Source organism: Panthera onca, assembly GCF_046562875.1.
Source record: "Panthera onca isolate mPanOnc1 chromosome E1 unlocalized genomic scaffold, mPanOnc1 haplotype 2 h2.Chr16_ul_1, whole genome shotgun sequence".
NCBI classification, from domain to species: Eukaryota; Metazoa; Chordata; class Mammalia; order Carnivora; family Felidae; genus Panthera; species Panthera onca.
The window spans coordinates 663954-684532 of NW_027675808.1; the positions used below are offsets into that span (position 1 = coordinate 663954).

General features: G+C 40.6%; 1 protein-coding gene and 2 long non-coding RNA genes across 3 annotated transcripts in view; 2 read left to right on the forward strand and 1 right to left on the reverse strand.

The window, feature by feature from the left end:
• LOC145715099 (leucine-rich repeat-containing protein 37A2-like) overlaps positions 1-20579 on the reverse strand; it is a 44136-nt gene that overhangs the window by 6822 nt on the left and 16735 nt on the right. Inside the window, exons 6-9 of the mRNA XM_081794680.1 lie at positions 12797-12868; positions 12159-12233; positions 4229-4347; positions 34-2195 (exon numbers count right to left, since the gene is read on the reverse strand). Of these exons, the coding sequence (XP_081650806.1) occupies positions 34-2195; positions 4229-4347; positions 12159-12233; positions 12797-12868 (2428 nt within the window). The remainder of the gene's footprint in view (positions 1-33; positions 2196-4228; positions 4348-12158; positions 12234-12796; positions 12869-20579) is intronic.
• Positions 2190-3655, forward strand: LOC145715110 (uncharacterized). The gene is made up of 2 exons (XR_014137123.1): positions 2190-2671; positions 2992-3655. It is a non-coding gene; the product is annotated as an uncharacterized LOC145715110 (long non-coding RNA).
• LOC145715107 (uncharacterized) lies at positions 5794-18192 on the forward strand. Its single transcript, XR_014137119.1, has 2 exons — positions 5794-5879; positions 17995-18192. It is a non-coding gene; the product is annotated as an uncharacterized LOC145715107 (long non-coding RNA).

A 20579-nucleotide genomic window follows, 5' to 3' on the forward strand; every position in this document is an offset into this window, starting at 1 on the left:
GTCGAGACCCCACATTTGGGGATTTATCCTCACCTCCCTTGACTCCTGCTCTCTCTGTTCACTCTGGACTTCTGTGCTCTCATTGATATAATTCTCATTTTTCCATTGGTCCGTATCCCACTCTGCCTTGGACACCTTTACTTCTTGCTGCTCGCTGAGAAGCTTCATCAGGAGGCCTGTTCTGGAGATGAGCTTGGCACAGGCCAGCTGCACCTGGGTCTCAGAGCAGTCCATTTTCAAAGTCCGGATAACATGAGAAATGAGCCTTCTCACATCATTGCTGGGGATGAGGGACTGTAGCTGCTGGTTTAACTGAATTTCAAACAGATCACCTGAGGACGAGAGCTTTGACACAGTGAAGCCTGTGGCTTTTGGGGGCAAGCCAGTGCCCGCATTGTGGTATTCCCGTTGTGTATCATTGGTTTGTTTAACGGTCGGCATAGAGTTGTCTGCAGTAACAGTAGAATTAGCAGTGGAAAGATTCTTACGGTCTGTGAATTCAGGGAGGGTTTGTTCTGGCATAGTAGTGTTTCCTGTAGAAATATTTTCTTCAGAAACATTTTGAGCAGTAGTGTTCTCTACAGTAGTGTTTTCTCTGTAAGTTCCTGAAGGAGCAAATAATTCTGGAAAAGGATTTTTCTGAGGACTCAGTTCTCCCGGAGATGAAAAATCCTCTCGTGAAGGGGAATTTATGAGGCTCCTGACTGCAGAGGATGGAGGCCTCTTTGCAAGCAGCTGTCTATTACTGAGTGAACTTTCCTTTCTGGACTTTCGATTCAGTTTGGCCTTGGGTGTTCTGTGGACCACACGGGAGCGACTTTTATGAAAGCGGTGTGTCTTTCTGGGGAGTGAGGCTGGTCTGAAAGCCTTCATATTTCTAACTCTAGCATTTGCATCTTCTAAAACAAAAATGGTGTACGTTAAGTCTTTTGATTCTTTTTTCACGTCAGGTGGGGATTTTGGAGCGGGGGTGGCAGAAGGCCTGCCCAAAGAGTATTGCCTCAGGAAAGAAGAGACCGCTGCCTTGTGCTCATCTACGAACGAAGGCTCTGTATTGAAGGAGCTTCCCACTAATTTGCTGGGCCTGTGCGCCACGGGAAGCTCCCCTGGGGATGGTCTCCTGAGCCTTCTTTCCTTGGGAGCGGGGGTGGCAGAAGGCCTGTCCAAAAAGTATTGCTTCATGAGAGAAGAGACCGCTGCCTTGTGCTCATCTATGAACGAAGGCTCTGTATTGAAGGAGCTTCCCACTAATTTGCTGGGCCTGTGCGCCACGGGAAGCTCCCCTGGGGATGGTCTCCTGAGCCTTCTTTCCTTGGGAGCGGGGGTGGCAGAAGGTCTGTCCAAAAAGTATTGCTTCATGAGAGAAGAGACCGCTGCCTTGTGCTCATCTATGAACGAAGGCTCTGTATTGAAGGAGCTTCCCACTAATTTGCTGGGCCTGTGCGCCACGGGAAGCTCCCCTGGGGATGGTCTCCTGAGCCTTCTTTCCTTGGCCATGTTCTCCACAGATGGCTGGGCGCTCTGTTTCCTCTGGATGTTCTGACGTCTCAGTTCTTTTAAGTGCCTTTTCGGTATGCCCTTTGGGCCCTTGATAACCTTTTTCACTCTCAGGAACTTTTTCCCCACACTCTCAACCTCGTCTAGGCTCTTCTCCTGCGGTTGGGCAGTTTCCAATTTCTTTGGAAAGATTTGACGTTTAAACTTGGGACCTAAAAGGCTGGAATGTATAAGCATGGCCATTTTTTCTTTCTTTTTCACGTCATCAATTTTTTCCTGAATTTCTGCATCTACCAAATTTTCCAGAAAGTAGAGTTTTCTCAGTTTATTCTTGTAAGTTGAATTGTTGGATCCAGGTTTAAGAGAAGGGTCCCCTGTGTCGTTCATCGAGTGACCCACGGGCTTGTCTCCCTCTTGCACATTTGAAAACAGAAGTTTAATGAACGGTAACAGCGTCGATTCTACGTCTTCTAGATTGCCCTCCGAGAAATAAGGCAATATGTAATTCAGTGCACTAATGACATCACTTTCGTCATTGAAGTCTAGCTGCTCGTTCATAAAGGCTGACAAACTGACACGATCTATGTCTGAGGACGCCTTCTCTGGCTCAATAGTCAGCTCCGTGCTGGCGCTCTTCTTTCGAGCTGTCAATACCTTCATGAATGATCCTTCTGCCTTCCTTAGGTATACTTCCTGATCTGTCGAAGAAGAAGAAGAGATGAGTTTTGATAATGAAAGACTGACAGCACAGCTCTTTGTCAATGCACAGTCATACGTCCCAGTCAAGCAAATTAAGAATCAGCAAATACTTGAGCGCCATTTAGAGAGGAGACGAACTCAAACTTGGACCCACGATTGGCAACAACAAAAGGACAAAAAGATGTGTTTTGAAAAAGTAGCTATTTCCTCAGAACATTCCACAGTGTGAATAAGTATATTTAGAGTTATTCCATTGGTCCCTAAGGGCCGATTGCCCAGGCCTCAAGAAAAGCCAAGGCCGGAAGATACTCGGCTAAACTGTGTGCAGCTCTAGTGCGACTCCTGGCATTCACATACCCCACCCTGTCCTGCTTCGGGGGCAGAGGGAGCGCGAGTCTTCCTCCTTCTACGTCTTCAGTGGGCTTGAGTTCTTGCTACCATCACATATGCCCGGGACAACACCCGTCACCAGCAGGTCCTCATCTGGACACGCCCTCTCCGCCCACCCACCAATTCTTTTGCTTGGTCCCTGCTCCCATATATCGCACCTCCCGTAACATAAGCTCTAGACAGAAAAAACTAAACACAAGACCCGCTAAGTCCACCCTGGTTCTTTGCTTAAATTTGGGCAGAGATGTGGGGTATAGGTTAAGAGATTTTCCAGGTATGAGAGAGATGCCACTGTGGGGCGTTCAAAAAAAATCAACGGAATGATACTTGAGGTTTTAAAATGCAGAAGGCATAAAGAAACTTTGGTCAAATGCCTACTTTGCTTTCATTTCCTTTCATTTCCAGATTTCTAGCTTTACTGAGAGAACCATCCAGAGCTTCCAACTACATGAAGGTCAAGCGTACAGCTTGTGTCCACTGAACAGCACTGTGCAGCTGGGTTTTTCCAGAAGAATTAAAAGTATTTTTAGTGGTGCTGGTGAGAGTCGGAGGAGGAGGTGATAAAGGTCACGAGAGAGGAGGAGCAGTGGGCTGGCGGAGCGCCCAAAACGGGAGAGGAGACTCGAGTGCTAGGCTAAGGCACCTCTGATCTCATTTTTCCTCGCCTGTCAAAGGAGATAAAAAAAAAAAATGCCTATTCTGCCCACCTCTAAGGGAGACGGGAGTAAGATAATTGGTAAAACATTGTTTTGGAAAATAAGCAACACCACTTATAGAAGTAGCAAAGTGTAATTTATGCTGTGCCCTAGACCATTGACAGGGACCCATATTCAAGCTATCCAGGTGCAAAAGCACATTTTGGAAGTCACCAAGTTAGTGCCAATAAAACCTAAGAACAGAAAAATACCTAAAAGCACCCGTGTTTTGGATAGAAAAGCTTAAGATTCAGAACAAGAGTTGGACAGCCCAAGGATAGAAGAGCCCTCTCATCCGTTAGAACGGTTGGGTAGCAGCTTCTGGTTAGGGCACAGAAACACAGAGGCTCCAAATAAAACTTTTTCAGAAATCAGCATCACTTGTACTCTTACACACTTATAAAAACAACAAAATAAACAAAAAGGTATCTCCACCTGTCCTATAAGACAAAGGGCACCTGAGACCTAACGCACGTAAAATCAGCTTATAAGCTGTGATGCACTATGTGAACAGGTTTTCATTTGGGGGTGGGTAGTTGACTTAATAATGTAACTGAGAATCTGACTTTTAACAAAGGAATAGTTCTTAGAAATTTAGGGATCTGAACTCTGAATGAGTAAAAATAATGCAATGACATCATTAGTTTAAAAATTTACCATTGTTAGGGTGCCTGGGTGGCCCAGTCAGTTAAGCATCCGACTTTGGCTCAGGTCATGATATCACAGTTCAGCCCCGCATGGGGCTTGCTGCTGTCAGTGTAGAGCCTGCTTCGGATTCTCTGTCCCCCTCACTCACTCTCTGCCCCCTCCCAGCTCACGCACGTGAATGCTCTCTCTCTCAAAAATGAATAAACATTAAAAAAATTATCATTGTTGATTAAAAATAAAAGTTAAACCACAAATAAAATAAAAATTTACAAATTTATCATCAGGCAATTAGGACTTACCACAACGTGTGCCATTTGTCAGACATGCACTGTCACAATGTAGCTTGACGGTCTTACAGACAACCTCAATAGTATTTTTAAATTGGCAGAGACAGCAGGCCATACGGCTAGGTAAAATCCTATAAATGGAAACACAGACAATTAAATTAGTGGTAAAGGAGTTACTTGAGTAGGTAGAAGAGGCAGGCCAAAGTCATCACAGGGCTTTGCAAAAAGGAATTCTTGAGGCACACGGCCTGGATGGTTGGGTAGGGACCAGTTGGCCAACTGCTGCTCTTGAATATTATAAATACACAGATAGAAGGACAGAGGTGCCCAACGGAAAGGTAAGGATGACATGGGGTATGGTACCCTTAGAATGAGATAGAGATTAGAACTGGGTGACACTGATCAGTAGTTTAATACACAGGTAACTCCTTCCAAGCCAAAAGTCTCACTTCGGGTTGAGAGCACACAGAAAGAGGGTAGACTTCTAAGAGTTTGAATAAATCTGAAATATGGCCCATACTGAGGATAAAAAGCAATCAACTTTGGCTCAGGTCATAATCTCGTGGTTCATGGGTTTGAGCCCCACATCAGGCTCTGTGCTGAGAGCTCGGAGCCTGGAACCTGCTTCAGATTTAACTTCCTCTCTCTCTACCCCTTCCCTGATCACTCTCTGTGTCTTAAAAATAAATAAATGTTAATTTTTTTTTTTAAAAAGCAATCAATCAAAAACTAATCCATAATCTACACAAATGCTACAATTAGCAGACAAGGACATTTAAAAAAGTTATTATAACAGTATTTCATATATGGAAAAAACCCCATGCCTCTCCTTAACTCAATGAATTGTGCAACAACTTCAAGTGGCCTAATATATGTATACTTAGAGTCCACGAAGGAGAGGAGATATAAAAAAAATTTGAAAAACTAATAGCCCCCACATTTCCAAATAAGTAAACCCTATAAACTCACAAATCCAGCAAGGTCAATGAAATCTGAGCACAACATGGATTAAACTACATGTTTAGTTTAATCCATTAAACACGGATAAAACTACACCACGGCACATGATAATCAAACTGGTCAAAGCCAGTGATAAAGAGCAAATCTTAAAAGCAGCCAAAGGAACAAAACCACACATGACACACAGAGCAACAAAGATATAACAATGACAACATATTTCTTGTTGGAAATAATGTAAGCCAGAACTCGGTGGGGCAACATCTTTCAGGCAGTGAAAAGGAGAGGGGGACCAAATAGCCATCAAGCTAGAATTCTATACCCAAATCTTTCAAAAATAAAAGCAAGATAGACTATCTGAGACATACAAGAGCTGGAAGAATTCATCATTAGCAGGCTTACACTGTAGAAATGCCAAAGGAAGTATTTTTTTAAATGTTTATTTGAGAGACAGAGAGAGAGGGCACGTGCAGTATGCGTGTACAAGGGGGAAAGAGCACTGAGGAGACAGAGAATCCCAAGCAAAGCCCAACGCGGGACTTGAGCTCACAAACTGTGAGATTATGACCTGAGCCAAAATCAAGAGTTGGATGCTTAACTGACTGAGCCACCCAGGTGCCCCTAAAGAAAGTATTTTTAAGCAGAAGGAAAAGGATAGCAGACGGAAATGTGGATCCACACAAAGGAATGAAGAACATTAGAACTGGTAACTATATAGGTTATGATTTCACTTCACTATATGTATGTATATCATTTCACTATATGATTTCACTTATATGTAGAATCTCAGAAAAAAACAAACAAACAAGGGGTGCCTGGATGGGCTAAGTCAATGAAGCATCCTACTCTTGATTTCGGCTCAGGATCTCAGGGTCGTGAGATCGAGCCCTGTGTCAGGCTCCACGCTCAGCATGGATTAGCTTAAGATTCTCTTAAGATATTCTCTCTCTCTCTCTCTCTCTCTCTCTCCTCTGCCCCTTTTCCCAACTTGTACACTCTGTCTCTAAGATTTAAAAAAAAAAACAAACACCAAAAACCATAAGATACCTAGGAATAAACCTAATCAAAGAGGTAAAAGATCTGTATGCTGAAAACAATAGAACGCTTATGAAAATAAATTGAAGAAGACGAAAGAAATGGAAAAACATCCCATGCTCAAGGATTGGAAGAACAAATATTGTTAAAATGTCTATACTACTCAAAGCAAACTACACATTCAATTCAATCCCTATCAAACACCAGTATTTTTCACAGAGCGAGAACAAACAATTCTAAAAGTTGTATGGAACAAGAAAAGACCCCGAATTATAATGTTGGGAAAAAACAAACAAACAAAGCTGGAGGCATCATGATTCTGGACTTCAAACTGTATTACAAAGCTGGAATCATCAAGACAGTGTGGTACTGCACAAAAACAGACACATAGATCAATAGAATAGAATAGAGAACCGAGAAATGGAGCCACAAATATATGGTCAACTAATCTTCGATAAAGCAGAATATCCAATGGAAAAAAGATAGTCTTCGCAATAAATGGTGTTGGGAAAACTGGACCGTAACATGCAGAAGAATGAAACTAAACCACTTTTTTACACCATACACAAAAATAAATTCAAAATGGATGAAAGACCTAAATGTGAGACAGGAAACCATCAAAATCCTAGAGGAGAACACAGGCAGAAACCTCTTTGATCTCAGCTAAAGCAACTTCTTACTAGAGACACGTCTCCAGAGGCAAGGGAAACAAAAGTACAAATGAACTACTGAGGAGTGCCTGGGTGGCTTAGCGGGTTGAATGCCTGACTCTTGGTGTTGGCTCAGGTCGTGATCTCAGGGTCGTGGATTGAACCCCGCATCAGGATTCTCTCTCCACTTGAGATTCTCTCTCTCCCTCTCTCTCTGCTCCCCCCCATGCATACATGTATGTGTGTGTCCATGTTCTTAATTAATTAATTAATTAATAGGGGCACCTGGGTGGCTCAGTTGGTTAAGTATCTGACTTGGCTCAGATCATGATCTTACAGTTCGTGAGTCTGAGCCCCGTGTCAGGCTCTGTGCTGACAGCTTGGAGCCTGGAGCCTGTTTCAGATGCTGTGTCTCCCTCTCTCTCTCTGCCCCTCCCCTGCTTGCACTCTGTCTCTCTCTCTCAAAAATAAACGTAAACAAACAAACAAACAAACAAACATTTTTTTAAATGAATTATTGGGACCTCATCAAGATAAAAACCTTCTGGGGCACCTGGGTGTCTCAGTCGGTTAAGCTTCTGACTTCAGCTCAGGTCATAATCTCACGGTTTGTGAGTTCGAGTTCCGCATCGACTCTCTGTTGACAGTGCGGAGCCTGCTCAGATCCTCTGTCTCCCTCACTCTCTGCCCCTACCCCACTCTTGTGCTCTCTCTCTCAAAAACAAACATCCATGAAAAAAAGATAAAAAGCTGTACAGCAAAGGAAACAATCAACAAAATTAAAAGGCAACTGATGAAATGGGAGAACATATTTGCAAATGACATAATCTGATAAAGGGCTAGTATCCAAAATATATAAAGGACTCAACACCCAAAAAATCAAATACATAATCCAGTTAAGAAAAGGGCAGAAGACATGAATAGACAGTTTTTCAAAGAAGACATCCGGAAGGCTAACAGACACATGAAAAGATGCTCAATATCACTCATCATCAAGGAAATACAAATCAAAATCACAATGAGATACCACCTCACATGTGTCAGAATGGCTAAAATTAATAACTCAGGAAACAACAGATGTGGAGAAAGGGGAACACTTCTGCACTGCTGGTGGGAATGCAAACTGCTGTAGCCACTCTGGAAAACAGTATGGAGGTTTTTAAAAAGTTAAGAATAGAACTACCCTACAACCCAGCAATTGTACTACTAGGCATTTAACCAAAGGGTACAAAAATGCTGATTTGAAGGGGCATGTGCACCCAATGTTTATAGCAGCACTATCAACAATAGCCAAAGTATGGAAAGAGCCCAAATGTCCATTGATGGATGAATGGATGAAAGATGCGGTGTATATATATACAATGGAGTATTACTTGGCAATCAAAAAGAATGAAATCTTGCCGTTTGCAACTACATGGATGGAACTGGAGGGTATTACGCTAAGTGAAATTAGTCAGTGAAAGACAAAAATCCTATCACTTCACTCATATGAGGACTTTAAGAGACAAAACAGATGAACATAGGGAAGGGAAACAAAAATAATATAAGAACAGGGAGGGGGACAAAACAGAAGAGACTCATAAATATGGAAAACAAACTGAGGGTTACTGGAGGGGTTGTGGGAGGGGGGATGGGCTAAATGGGTAAGGGGCACTAAGGACTCTACTCCTGAAATCATTGTTGCACTATATGCTAACTAATTTGGATGCAAATTTTAAAAAATAAAAAATAAAACAAGGTAAAAAATAAACAAAAAATAAACAAAAAACCAAATGAATGAATAAACAACAACAAAAAAGAGAAAACACTTGTAAATACGGAGAACAAACTGGGGATATGGACAAAATGAGTGAAAAGGGTTAAGAGGTACCAACTTGCAGTTATAAAATAAATAAGTCACCAGATGAAAAGTACAGCATAGGGAATATAGTCAATAATACTGTAATATACTTATTGTGGTGAGCATTTCATAATGTATATAATTGATCACTGTGTTGTGAGCATTTCATAATGTATATAAAAGATCACTGTGTTGTACACCTGAAACTAATTTAATATTACATGATCTATATATACTTCAATAAAAGAGATAATTGAGGGGCACCCAGGTGGCTCAGTCAGTTAAGCATCTGACTTCAGCTCAGGTCATGATCTCATAGTCTGTGATTTCAGGCCCCACATCAGGCTCTGTGTCTACAGCTCAGAGCCTGGAGCCTGCTTCAGATTCTGTGTCTCCCTCTCTCTCTGCCCCTCCCCCACTTGCACTCTGTCTCTCTCAAAAATACAAAAATAAAAAAAGATAACTGACTATTTAAACAAAAAAAATAATATGGTGTGCTAAAAGTAAAATGTATGAAAACAATAGCACAAAGGTCAGGAGGGGAACAATGGAAGTACACTATTTATTGTAAGGTTCTTATACTATTCATGAAATCATATAATATCATTTGAAGATAGACTGTGATAAGTTAAACATGAACACTACAAACCATTAAACAGCTACTAAAATAACAAAACCTGAGTTGTAACTATTTATCCCCCCACCAAAAAATAATAAAACGTACTAAATCAACCCAAGAGCAGGAAGAAGAAGAAAAAGAAAAAGAAAAGAAACAAAGAACAGATGGGATACATAGAAAAGAGTAGACAGTAGCTTTAAATGTAAGCATATAAATAATTACATTAAATATAAATGGTATAATCACCTAATTAAAAGATAGAGTTGTCATACTGGATAAAAAAGCAAAAGCCAACTATATGCTGTCTATAAGATTCATCTTCAATACAAAGATATAAGTAGGTTAAAAATATGGAAGAAATTATGCTTTGCTAACACTAATCAAACGAAACCTTGAGTGGCTATATTTACTATAGGACAAAGTCAATTTCAAAGCAAAGATATTACCAGGGATAAATGAGGTTATTCCATTGTGATAGAAATGTCAACTATTAGAAAAGACATAACTTAAGAATTTATGTATCTGATAATAGAACTTCCAAATATATTAAGGAGAATAGGAAAGAGAGACACATAAGCACTCACTTATAGTTGGAGATTTCAATATCCCTCTCTCAATAATTGACAGAAAAAATATATAGAAAATGAGAAATGATACATCAGACTTGAAAAATACTACCAACCTACTTGACCTAGTTGACATTTATAGAATACTCCACACCAAATCAGCAGACTACATATTTTCTTTCAAGTGGACACATAATATTTATCAAAATAGGCCATATTCTCATCTATTACCAGAATTCATTGGCTATAAAACAAGCCTCAATAAATTTAAAAGGATTTCAGTCATCCAACATATTGTTCTGTGACCACAATGGAATTAAATAACAAATTAACAGATCTGTAAAATCTCCAAATATTTAGAAACTAACCAACACACTCCTAAGTAACCCTATTGGTCAAATAAGTCAAAATGGATATTAGAAACTATTTTGTACCAACTGAAACTGAAAACACAACATGTCAACATGTGGGATGTTGCTCATATAGTATTCATCTTCCCCAGTGTCCACTTTTAAGAAACTAGAAAAAGAAAAGGAAATTCATCACTGAGTAAGGAGAGAAAATGGAATGATAAAGATCAAAGCAGAAATTTTTGAAAAGGAAAACAAAAATAGAGAAGTCAGTGTAATGAAAAGGCACTTTTTAGAGAAGATAAGTAAAACTGATAAACTTCTGGCCAGATTTATCAAGAAAAGACAAGAGAAGACACAAATTATCAATATCAAAAATGAGAGGAATGACATCACTACAATTCTACAGATACTAAAAGGATAATGAGGGATTATTATAAAATACTTTATGTCAATAACTTCAAGATGAAATAGATTCCCTGAAAGACATGAACTACTCAAAAAAATAAAGTATGTAATTTAAGTAGCACTATTACAAAAATAAAATCTGTAGTTTAACACTTTCTCACAAAGAAAGCTTCAAGCCCACATGGCTTCACTGGTGAATTCTAGCAAACATTTAAGGAAAAAATAATGCCAATTCTGCACAAACTGTACTAGAGAATTGAAGAGAGGGGAATACTTCCCAACTCAATTTTAAGGCCAACATTCACCTTATGAAAAATAGATAAAGACATTAGAAGAAAGGATAGATAGAAGATCTCATATACTGCTGGCTGGAATGCAAAATGGTACATCCACTTTAGAAAACAGGTAAGCAGTTTCTTAAAAAGTTAAATATACACTCAGCATATGATGTAGCAATCCTGCCATTAGGTATTTTACCACCTGCCCCCCTCCCCCAATGAAAACATATGCTCACACGAAGACCTGCATGTAAGTGTTTTAAGCAACTTTATTCATAAAGGCCAAAAAGCTAGAAACAACTCAAATGCCCATTAACTGATGAATGCATAAACAAACTGGTATATCCTCATAACTGCAATACTACTCGGCAATAAAAAGGAAATGAACTACTGACATGTGCAAAAACATGGATGAGTCTCTGGGGTGCCTGGGTGGCTCAGTCAGATAAGTGACCGACTTTGGCTCAGGCCATGATCTCATGTTCCGCAGGTTCATGCCCTGTATTGGGCTCTGTGCTGACAGAGCCTGGAGCCTGCTTCGGGTTCTGTGTCTCTCTCTCTCTCTCTGCCCCTCTCCTGCTTATGCTCTCTGTTTCTCAAAAATAAATAAACGTTAAAAAAGTTAAAAAAAAAACAAACATGGATGAATCTCAAAAGGATTATGCTGAAAGGAACCAATCACAGAAGACTGCATACTGTATGATTTCATTTATTTTTTTTAATGTTCATTTATTTTTGAGAGAGAGAGAGAGATGGAGTGCAAATGGGGAAGGGGTAGAGAGACAGGGAGACACAGAATCTGAAGCAGGCTCCAGGCTCTGAGCTGTCAGGACAGAGTCCGATGCAGGGCTTGAACTCACAGACCGCGAGATCATGACCTGAGCTGAAGTCGGACGCTTAACTGCCTGAGCCACCCAGGTGCCCCTTGTATGATTTCATTTATAAGACACTGTAGAAAAGGCAAAACTATAGGGACAAAAATTAGGTTGGTGGTTGCCAGGGCTGGTGGTGAGAAAAGGGGATTGGCTGCAAAGGCACATAGGGGCCTTTTGGGGTGACAGAAACGTTCTACGTCTCAAATGTGGTGGTGGTTACATAACTACACGTTTGTCAAAACTCATCAAACTGTATGCTTAAAAAGAGTAAATTTTATACCTCAATAAATCTGACTTAAGAAAACAATAAAACAAATCTAAGTAAACAACTAAGTGAAAATACACATAAGAAAAATCAACTTACAGTGTTTCCAATTCAACGGTCATCATGAGGATGCTCTCAACTGTTGTAAGTGACACCTGTGTTGATCCCATGTCTCTGAAGGAGAAAGCCCAAACATGCGTGATTTGAACCCAAGGATAAAAATTCTGTACCTAAAAAGATACTTAGCAACATGTGATTACTTCAATTCTGGCTTCTTTGTCAAGTCAGCTCAAGAGTTTTCTTGCTATGGACAATAATTTCAGAAAGCTCCCAATGAAGACATTTTATGTGCATCATCAAATTAATCACCTTGGTGCTCAACAGTACAATCCTTTTTACTCTTATCCTCATTTTCATTCTCAATTGCATCCACCTCTCTTGATTAGTCTTTTTTTCTTTTAATATACACCTTACTCCACTTTCCACTTTGAGATAAATGGTATTTCTACCTACATCTACAAGTCCCATGTCTGTTATGTGTTCTTCAATACTACTCCTTCCTCTGCAGGCTATCTTGCCCATATACGTTTTTTCTTTGCTAATAATGCTTATTTCAATAACCCAGTTAAAATTTAAATTACGACTTTTTAACCAAAACGCAAAATACTTAATCTTTTGATGACAACAAAAAAGATCAGAAATCATCTCATGAGCCATGAGATTGTTGCAATACTTACAAATATTTTAATGCTGGCAACTTAAAAAGATAGGAATCTTCAACAGTTGACAGAGGGTTACGACTGATAATTCTGAAAAATGCAATGGAATTAAAATTATCTGCATTTCCAGTAATGACTACCATGAAAGTTTATGTTCATTTTGGGGGTATGGAACTGGAAGGTGAAAACTAATCATTTTCTGCCTTTGCCTATAAATCACCCTTAGATTCTGTAAAGCACTCTTCCTTTGGGAACTACCCAGCTCTCTGGACGATAAAGTGGAGAACAGAAAGAGGAAAAAAAAAAATTTTTTTTTTACGTGGACAGCAAAGCAAAGATATGCCAAAGAACTTTTTGGGCTGAAAATCCTAGAAGTGACTATGCTGGTAGGAAGCCCAGGCTCTGTAGGAAATACTGTTTCTAGTGTCCTCTGTAATTCTAGGTGCTTTTCCTTTATCTCTAGAAATGTAAAAAATTCCACAGTTTAAAACACCCGGTTAAAGACAAAAATAGGACCAATTCCTCAGTTTGGGGGCCAAAGACAAAGGGATTAATCTAAGAGGAAATGGTGAAAGCTATACCCCCACCATGTGTATTCTCCTATGACAGCCTTTGTTAGGTGGCATATGATCCCGTTTCCTTATCCATCTCCTGGACTGCCAGCTCCTTGAGGGCAGGGACCATACTCTATTGTCATTTTTGTCCCTGTGCCTGACAGAGTGCTTGTTATTTACTAGTTACTTAGTGAAGGCTTGTTGAATAAATAACTTTTTGTCACTGCTTGACACAAGTTTTTATTCCAAAATGCCAAGTAGATTTTCTTCTCAGTTCTTTACAGCAAAAATAAAGTGAAGGAAACAGGAAGAAAGAAAAGAAAATCTGCCTTTAGGTTGACTCTGCTCAAGAATCATCACTGTACTTTTGCAAAATTATAAGGATAATCATCACAACCAATACTATTGAGCCATAGGGCATCTGTGATCAGCATTTCACATTTAAACCTCACAATAACCTTATGTGATAGATACATCATTACCCCATTTTACAAGTGAGGAAACTGAAGTACAGAGAGGTTGTATAATTTGTCCCAGTTTGTCAAGCCAGTCAAGAAGCAGAGCTGGAATCTGAACTCAGTTCTGACTCCAAAGCCTGTATTTAACTTGTATGAAAAAAAAAGGGGGTTTAAAATAGCCGTTACCTTAAACTTAACTTTGAGAGCATTAAATATAGAAACACTTTGCTGAACTTCATCTCTCCATCTGGGAGAGCTTCTCTAAGAATTACATTTTCTATTTTTATTCCTTTCCTCTAATCATCTCCCATGATTAAGTATTTAATTAGCCTGTGATCATTGAGACTTTAGAGATTTCATTTTTTATTTTTGTATTCTATTTTTTGAGAGAGAGAGTACAAGAGTATGAGTGAAGGAGAGGCAGAGGAAGAGAGAGAGAGAGAGAAAGAGAGAGAATCCCAAGCAGGCTCCATGCCCAGTGCAGAGCCTGACATGGGGCTTGATCCCATGACCGCAAGATCATGACCTGAGCCGAAATCAAGAGTCAGGCAGTTAACTGAGCCACCCAGGTGCCCTGAGACTTTAGACATTTTAAAGCCCTGTTACAGGTGAATCAGTGAAAATGAGAAAGGAAGGACGTCTGAAAATTCATCCTTCCGTAAAAGCAACAACAACAACAAAAAACTAGCAAAAATGGTCAAAATCAACTTTCTCAGAACTTTGGAAATTTTAACCAATGGGCTTGCAGCAACCCGGAGAGCATTTATTAAAGAAAAAATTACTAATTTCTATGAGAACAGTGAGCTCTGTTGTTTTAACTTGTCCTCAACCTCTGCTCTCCATCGTGATGGTAGCCTTAAAAATTGCCCACATCCCAGGGGAACAGAATGGAGCTCAAGTTCCTTAAAGCCTCATTCCCAAGGAACAAACTGTCATTGTTTTACCTGTCTAGTGGGGTCCCTAAAAAACTTCACTTGAAAGCCTTGCCCTTGACCTCACTGAGAACTGCACAGTGCTAAAATAGCCTCTTCCCAAGGGGCATTTTTTGAAAACAATTATAGATAAATGTTTTAATCTGGCAGCTATGTGAGGCAATTGATAACAAGACAAAAAATAGCCTAAACAAAAAGCCTAAAAGGAAAAAGCTGAGAAATGAGATGTCCATAGGGACTTTGAAATGCTCCAACATCTTCCTGGGTAACTAGAAGACCACAAGACATATTCCTGGGAATGTAGAAAAAAAACCTTAGCACTAATAAATGAGTTCAGCAAGGTTACAGGACACAAGATCAATATGTAAAAATTAGCTTTATTTCTATACATCAGCAATGACTATTCCAAAAATAAAATTAGAAAAACAATTCCATGTATAACAGTACTCAAAAGAACAAAATACTTAGGAAAACATTTAACCAAAGAAGTGCAAGAATCACACTAAAAACCACAAAACGTTGTTGAAAGAAATTAAAGAAGATTGAAATAAGTGTAAAGATATGCCATGTTCACGGATCAGAAGAAAATATTGTTAAAATGGCACTATACCCCAAATTGAACTGTGGTTTCAGTATAATCCCTATCCAAACCCCAACTGACTTCTTTCCAAAAATTGGCAAGCTAATTCTAAAATCTGTATGTCAATTCAAGGGACCGAGAATAGCCAAAATGATCTTTTTAAAAAAAAAAAAAAAGTTTATCTATTCATTTTGAGAGACAGCGAGCATACACACCCGTGCAGAAGAGCAAACATGAGCGAGTGTGAGTGGGGAAAAGTGTGAGCAGGGGAGGGGCAGAGGGAGAAGGAGAGGGAGCATCCCAAGCAGGCTCCATGCTGTCAGTGCAGATTGCAACACGGGGTTCCATCTCACAAACCATGAGGTCATGACCTGAGCTGAAATCAAGAGCCGGCCACTTAACCAACTGAGCTACCCGGGTGCTCCAAAACGATTTTGACACAGAACAACAAAATGGGAAGACTCACACGCCCTGGTTTCAAAACCTACTTCAAAACTACAGTAATCACGGTGTGGTACTGGCAAAAGAACAGACATGTAAGTTGATGGAACAGAACTGACAGTCCAGGAACAAATCCTCACATTTATGGCCCACTGATTTTCAACAAGGGTGCCAACACCATTCAACGTGGGAAGACTAGTCTTTTCAAATGATGCTGGGACAACCGTATATCCCCATACAAAATAATGTAGTTGGATTCCTACACTTCACACCATATATAAATATTAACTCAAAATGAGTCAAAGACCTAGAAGGAAGAGCTCAAGCTATAAAACTCTCAGGAGAGAAATCTTTATGACCTTGGATTTAGGCGACGGTTTCTTAGACATGACACAAAAAGCACAACAAACCAAAGGAAAAATAGATAAACTGGACTTTATTTAAAAATAAAAAAACAACCCAAAACTATCATATGTCTGATACAAGTCTAGTATCCAGAACATCCAGAATATATAAAGAACTCTTAAAACTCAGTGAAAAGACAAATAATCAAATGTTTAAATGGGTAAAGGATTTGAAGAGACATTTCGCCAAAGAAAATACATGAATGGCCAATAAGCACATGAAAAGATGCTCAATGTCTTAGGTCATTAGGGAAATATAAATCAAAGCTACAATGAGATACTACTCTACACTCACTAAGATGGCTATGATCGAACAGAGAGACAATGATAAGTGGTAGCAAGATTTGGGGAAACCAGAATCTTCATACATTGGTGGGAATGTAAAATGGTGTAGTCACTGTGGAAAACAGTTCGGCAGTTCCTCAAAAGGGTTAAATATAGAGTTACTACATGACCCAGCAATTCCACTCTTAGGTATGTACCCAAGAGAATTAAAAACATATGACCACACAAAAACTTGTACATGAATACTCATAGCAGCATTATTCACAATAGCCAAAAAGTCAAAATAATCCAAATGTCCAATAACTCACGAATGGATGAACAAAATGTGACTGGAGCACCTGGGTGGCTCAGTCGGTTAAGCATCTGACTTTGGCTCAGGTCGTCATCTCACAGTTCATGAGTTCGAGCTCTACATCAGGCTCTGTGGTTTTGGATCCTCTGTCCCCCTCTCTCTCTGCCGCTTCCCCGCTTGTGTGTGCACTCTCTTTCAAAAATAAATAAACATTAAAAAAAGGAATGAAGTACTGAAACATGCTACAACCGGATAAATCTTGAAGCCAACAAGCCATGTGAAAGAAACTAGACACACATTTCTATGAAATGTCCAGAATAGGCAAATCCATAGGGGCAGAAGGTAAATTAGTTGTTGCCAGGGGCCTGGGAGGAGGGGGGAATGGGGAGTAAAGGCTGATGGGTATGGTATTTCTTTCGAGGGGGGCGATGACAATGTTCTGGAATTAGCAGTGATTATTGTCTATCAAAGTATACCATTGGACTATATACTTTATAATGTTGCATATTCTATTATGCGGACTATATCTCAATTTGAAGAAAAAAAAAAAGAACCATGTTGTGATAAATAGAGAACCAGTTGCCAGAAGATCAAACATGTTAGTAGGTGGAGAAAAGGGGAGCGAAGATTCAAACTCTTCCACAACGGAGGTCAGAGGGAGTTAGCGGTGCGGCTGGGAGCCATGCATTTTTGTTCTTGCCTTGGAAACTCCCCTATTCTTCCTATTCCAGCCCCTTCTTCTACGTTTTTTCAGGCCCATTAACATGTCGGGTTTGTGTAACACTAGTTAATATCCAGTCAGACGATGTTATGAAGAGAAAGAACGTGAGTGTCACATGTCTGGTTAAACACAGTTCCTCAACCTTGAGGCTCCGAATGTCCTTTGGCTTTGAAAAAATAAAAATGGCATTAATACCTACAAGCTTACTGGCGGGCTCTGTGCAAGTAACCTCTTCCACGTGTGTGTCTTCCCCTGCCCACTTCTCCCCCCCCCCCGCCCCGCCCCCCTGGCTCCCTATTAAGAAAGACTATGAAGAATTATGCAGCCAAAACAATTTAGTAGTTTGTTATCCTTCCCCCAACTATCTCAGTGCTCTACCCCCACTGTCCCCCCCTCTTTCCTGGTAGCTCACCCATGGCCTTATACCCATCGGCTCGGTGCTTCCTCTTACCCAGGCAGCCCTCCTGCTGAGATGAATGCCCTGTGTTTATCTGTAGTGAAAACAAAATACAGGCCACTCCAAGTTATCCTATCTCCTCCTGTCTTTAGTGCCGCCTTCTCTTCATGGAGCTATTGTGCCTGAGCCAAGGGGAGAATGAGAACTGACCCGACAGGTTACATCTGCTGGACCGACAGCAATTGTCTTTCCACAGACTGCGATACGAACGAACGGTGGACGCTGCACTAGACATCATCTCCATTTCCGTTCAATTCCCTCATTTTACAGATAAAACGTGTGCTGACTCAGTCTATTGGCTTTTGGATATTCGTGGGCTTATCTTTATGGGAGTAAAACATAACAACAGTTATCCTCAAAGACTGTCTCATAATCAAAGTTGAAGAAATACTGTTCTAGATATTTTTTTGTTTTTTAAAAAACTCTATTTTATTTGAAGAGGAAAACTCAAGTATTTTTACAAAAGCTTTCCGTTGCAGAGCAACGGGACAGACTAAAGGTAGCTCACAAAATAAGGGAACATTTCTTACGTGTTATTTTTTTTTTCTCCAAATTCTTCTACAGAGGTCCAGACAGATGGGCTACGTTTCCTTTCTATTAACTGAGGAGACAGAGAAGACTTGAGGACTGAAGCTTGTCACCACTGTCCTGAATGTACTGAAATCCTAACAGCTTTGGCTGAAAAAATGTCCAAAGCAGGCAGTGAAAATACATTTCAAATAGGACAGACTCCAAACTCTCTATGCTGGAATCCCAAGGCATGGAGGGAAAACTGGCTCCTTGGAGGAAAGCAGTTGAAGAAATAAGTAGAGTGATCTAGACCCTATTCCAGTATGTTTGAAGTACTTGGGGATAGAATAACCCCTTTCCTTTATTCATCTACATAGGTCCATGAGCCATGAGAACATGACTCCCCATGCGAAGCTCCTCAATACAAGACATCTAACGGCATCACGTAGATCCTCTCTCAGGGGTTGGGCGGGGGGAGGGGCGAAGCCTAAAGAATCTGAAATGGTGAGCCCATGTTTTAATTCAAGTTCTGAGAACAGCCTTGAAGAGGAGTTTCTGGCAGTGAGGAACAGCCCAAGAAGCAAGGGCCCCGGAATCAGGCAGACCTAGGTCTGAATTCTGGCTGTCACTTCCTGGTGAAGGGACTTAAGTAACGAACGTCTCCGAGTCTTTTTAGCAGCATTTACCTCATAAGGCAATTTGAGGATTAAAGGAAAGAGCATGTGCAAAGCACCTAGCATAAGGCTGGGCACAGAGTGGGTGCCTAGCAGTGACGATGTGATATTTGCACCAGGCGGTGAGCAGGAAGCCTGGGGATGCCCATAGGTGGCATGGCCAGGAGCTCCCGAAGCATAGGGAAAAGGAGCTCCCTGCTCGAAAGGTCCTATTCCAGTGAGAAGCTGACTCCAAGGGACGACGCCCAAAAGGCCGGTTGTCATTCAGGTCCTACCTAGTGCCAGGGAATGCGGAATTGTATTACTCGCGAAGCTTCTTAAGTGGTTCTGTCACTTATTGACAGTGTGAACCTAGGCAAGTCACCCGATGTCTCTGAGTTTCAACTTCCTCATCCCCGAAATGAGGATGATACTACCTGTATCACAAGAGTTGCTGGAAAAACGAAAATGAAGTGCCGTGTGAGGGGCCACGTCCGGAGCATTTCCCACGTGCCAGGCTCTATTCTAAGAGTTTAAGACACACTGTCTTACTTGCAGCACAAGCGAAAGGTCTCAGCGTAGTGCCGGAGCGCAGTAAATACCTAACAGAGGTAGGTATTAAAGAAATGATATGGGGCAGAGGAGCAACTACCATGCTTCCCAGAGAAAGAAGATGTCTTGGCATATACGTGGGAAGAATCAGAGGCAGCTGGGAGAAGAAAAGTAACAGTTGGGTATGAGTATCGCAAAGCTTCTGAACTACCACACACGGAAAATAATAAAAGTTACCCTAAATCACCCCAAAAGGACAGCCCTGAGTTGTCATCTTCATCCTTAACGTTGATGCCTTTCTGAATCTGAGAAGAAGCTGTCAGGATTTCCAGTACATACCAAAAAGCGATGACAATATCCTGAAGTGTGTCAACTTGTGTGGGCACGCAGCCGTCTAAAAGGAAGCAGATGGCGGTTGACTGGGGGAGCGTTAGGGCGTCTCTGTGACTGCGGCTCGACTTTGCCTTCAGAGGGTGGCCACACCTACCTCAACGATATTCTCAACAATAATTCAAAAGGGGTAAGGCTTAGATTTTCCTTATTCTCCCTTAGAGCTTATGTTCTTGGCACAATACTGATGCGCCACAGACGAGCCAGCATGTGAATGTGCTCTATCCCGATAAGGTACAGCCTTTCTACATCGTAGAGTCCTTCGGCTTCTAAACTCATGGAGCTCGTACTGTTAGAAGCAATGAAGTGAATTTTTTAAAATAAGCCATCGGTCTGCACCTGTGTAGGTGAATGAAGGAGAAGCACTTTAAAGTCAGGAAAAAAAAAGTATACTTAACATTTAGGATTATCAACCACTGTTGGTTTTCCATAATATATTTCATTCCTGATTTCATCTGAAAGAAATAGGATTATTACTACCATTCAAAAAGTGGTACCTTATTAATAAACTCTTGGCATGGCTTTGAGGTGGATTTCAGATTCAAAATAGACTTTACCACACCGCTAACGTG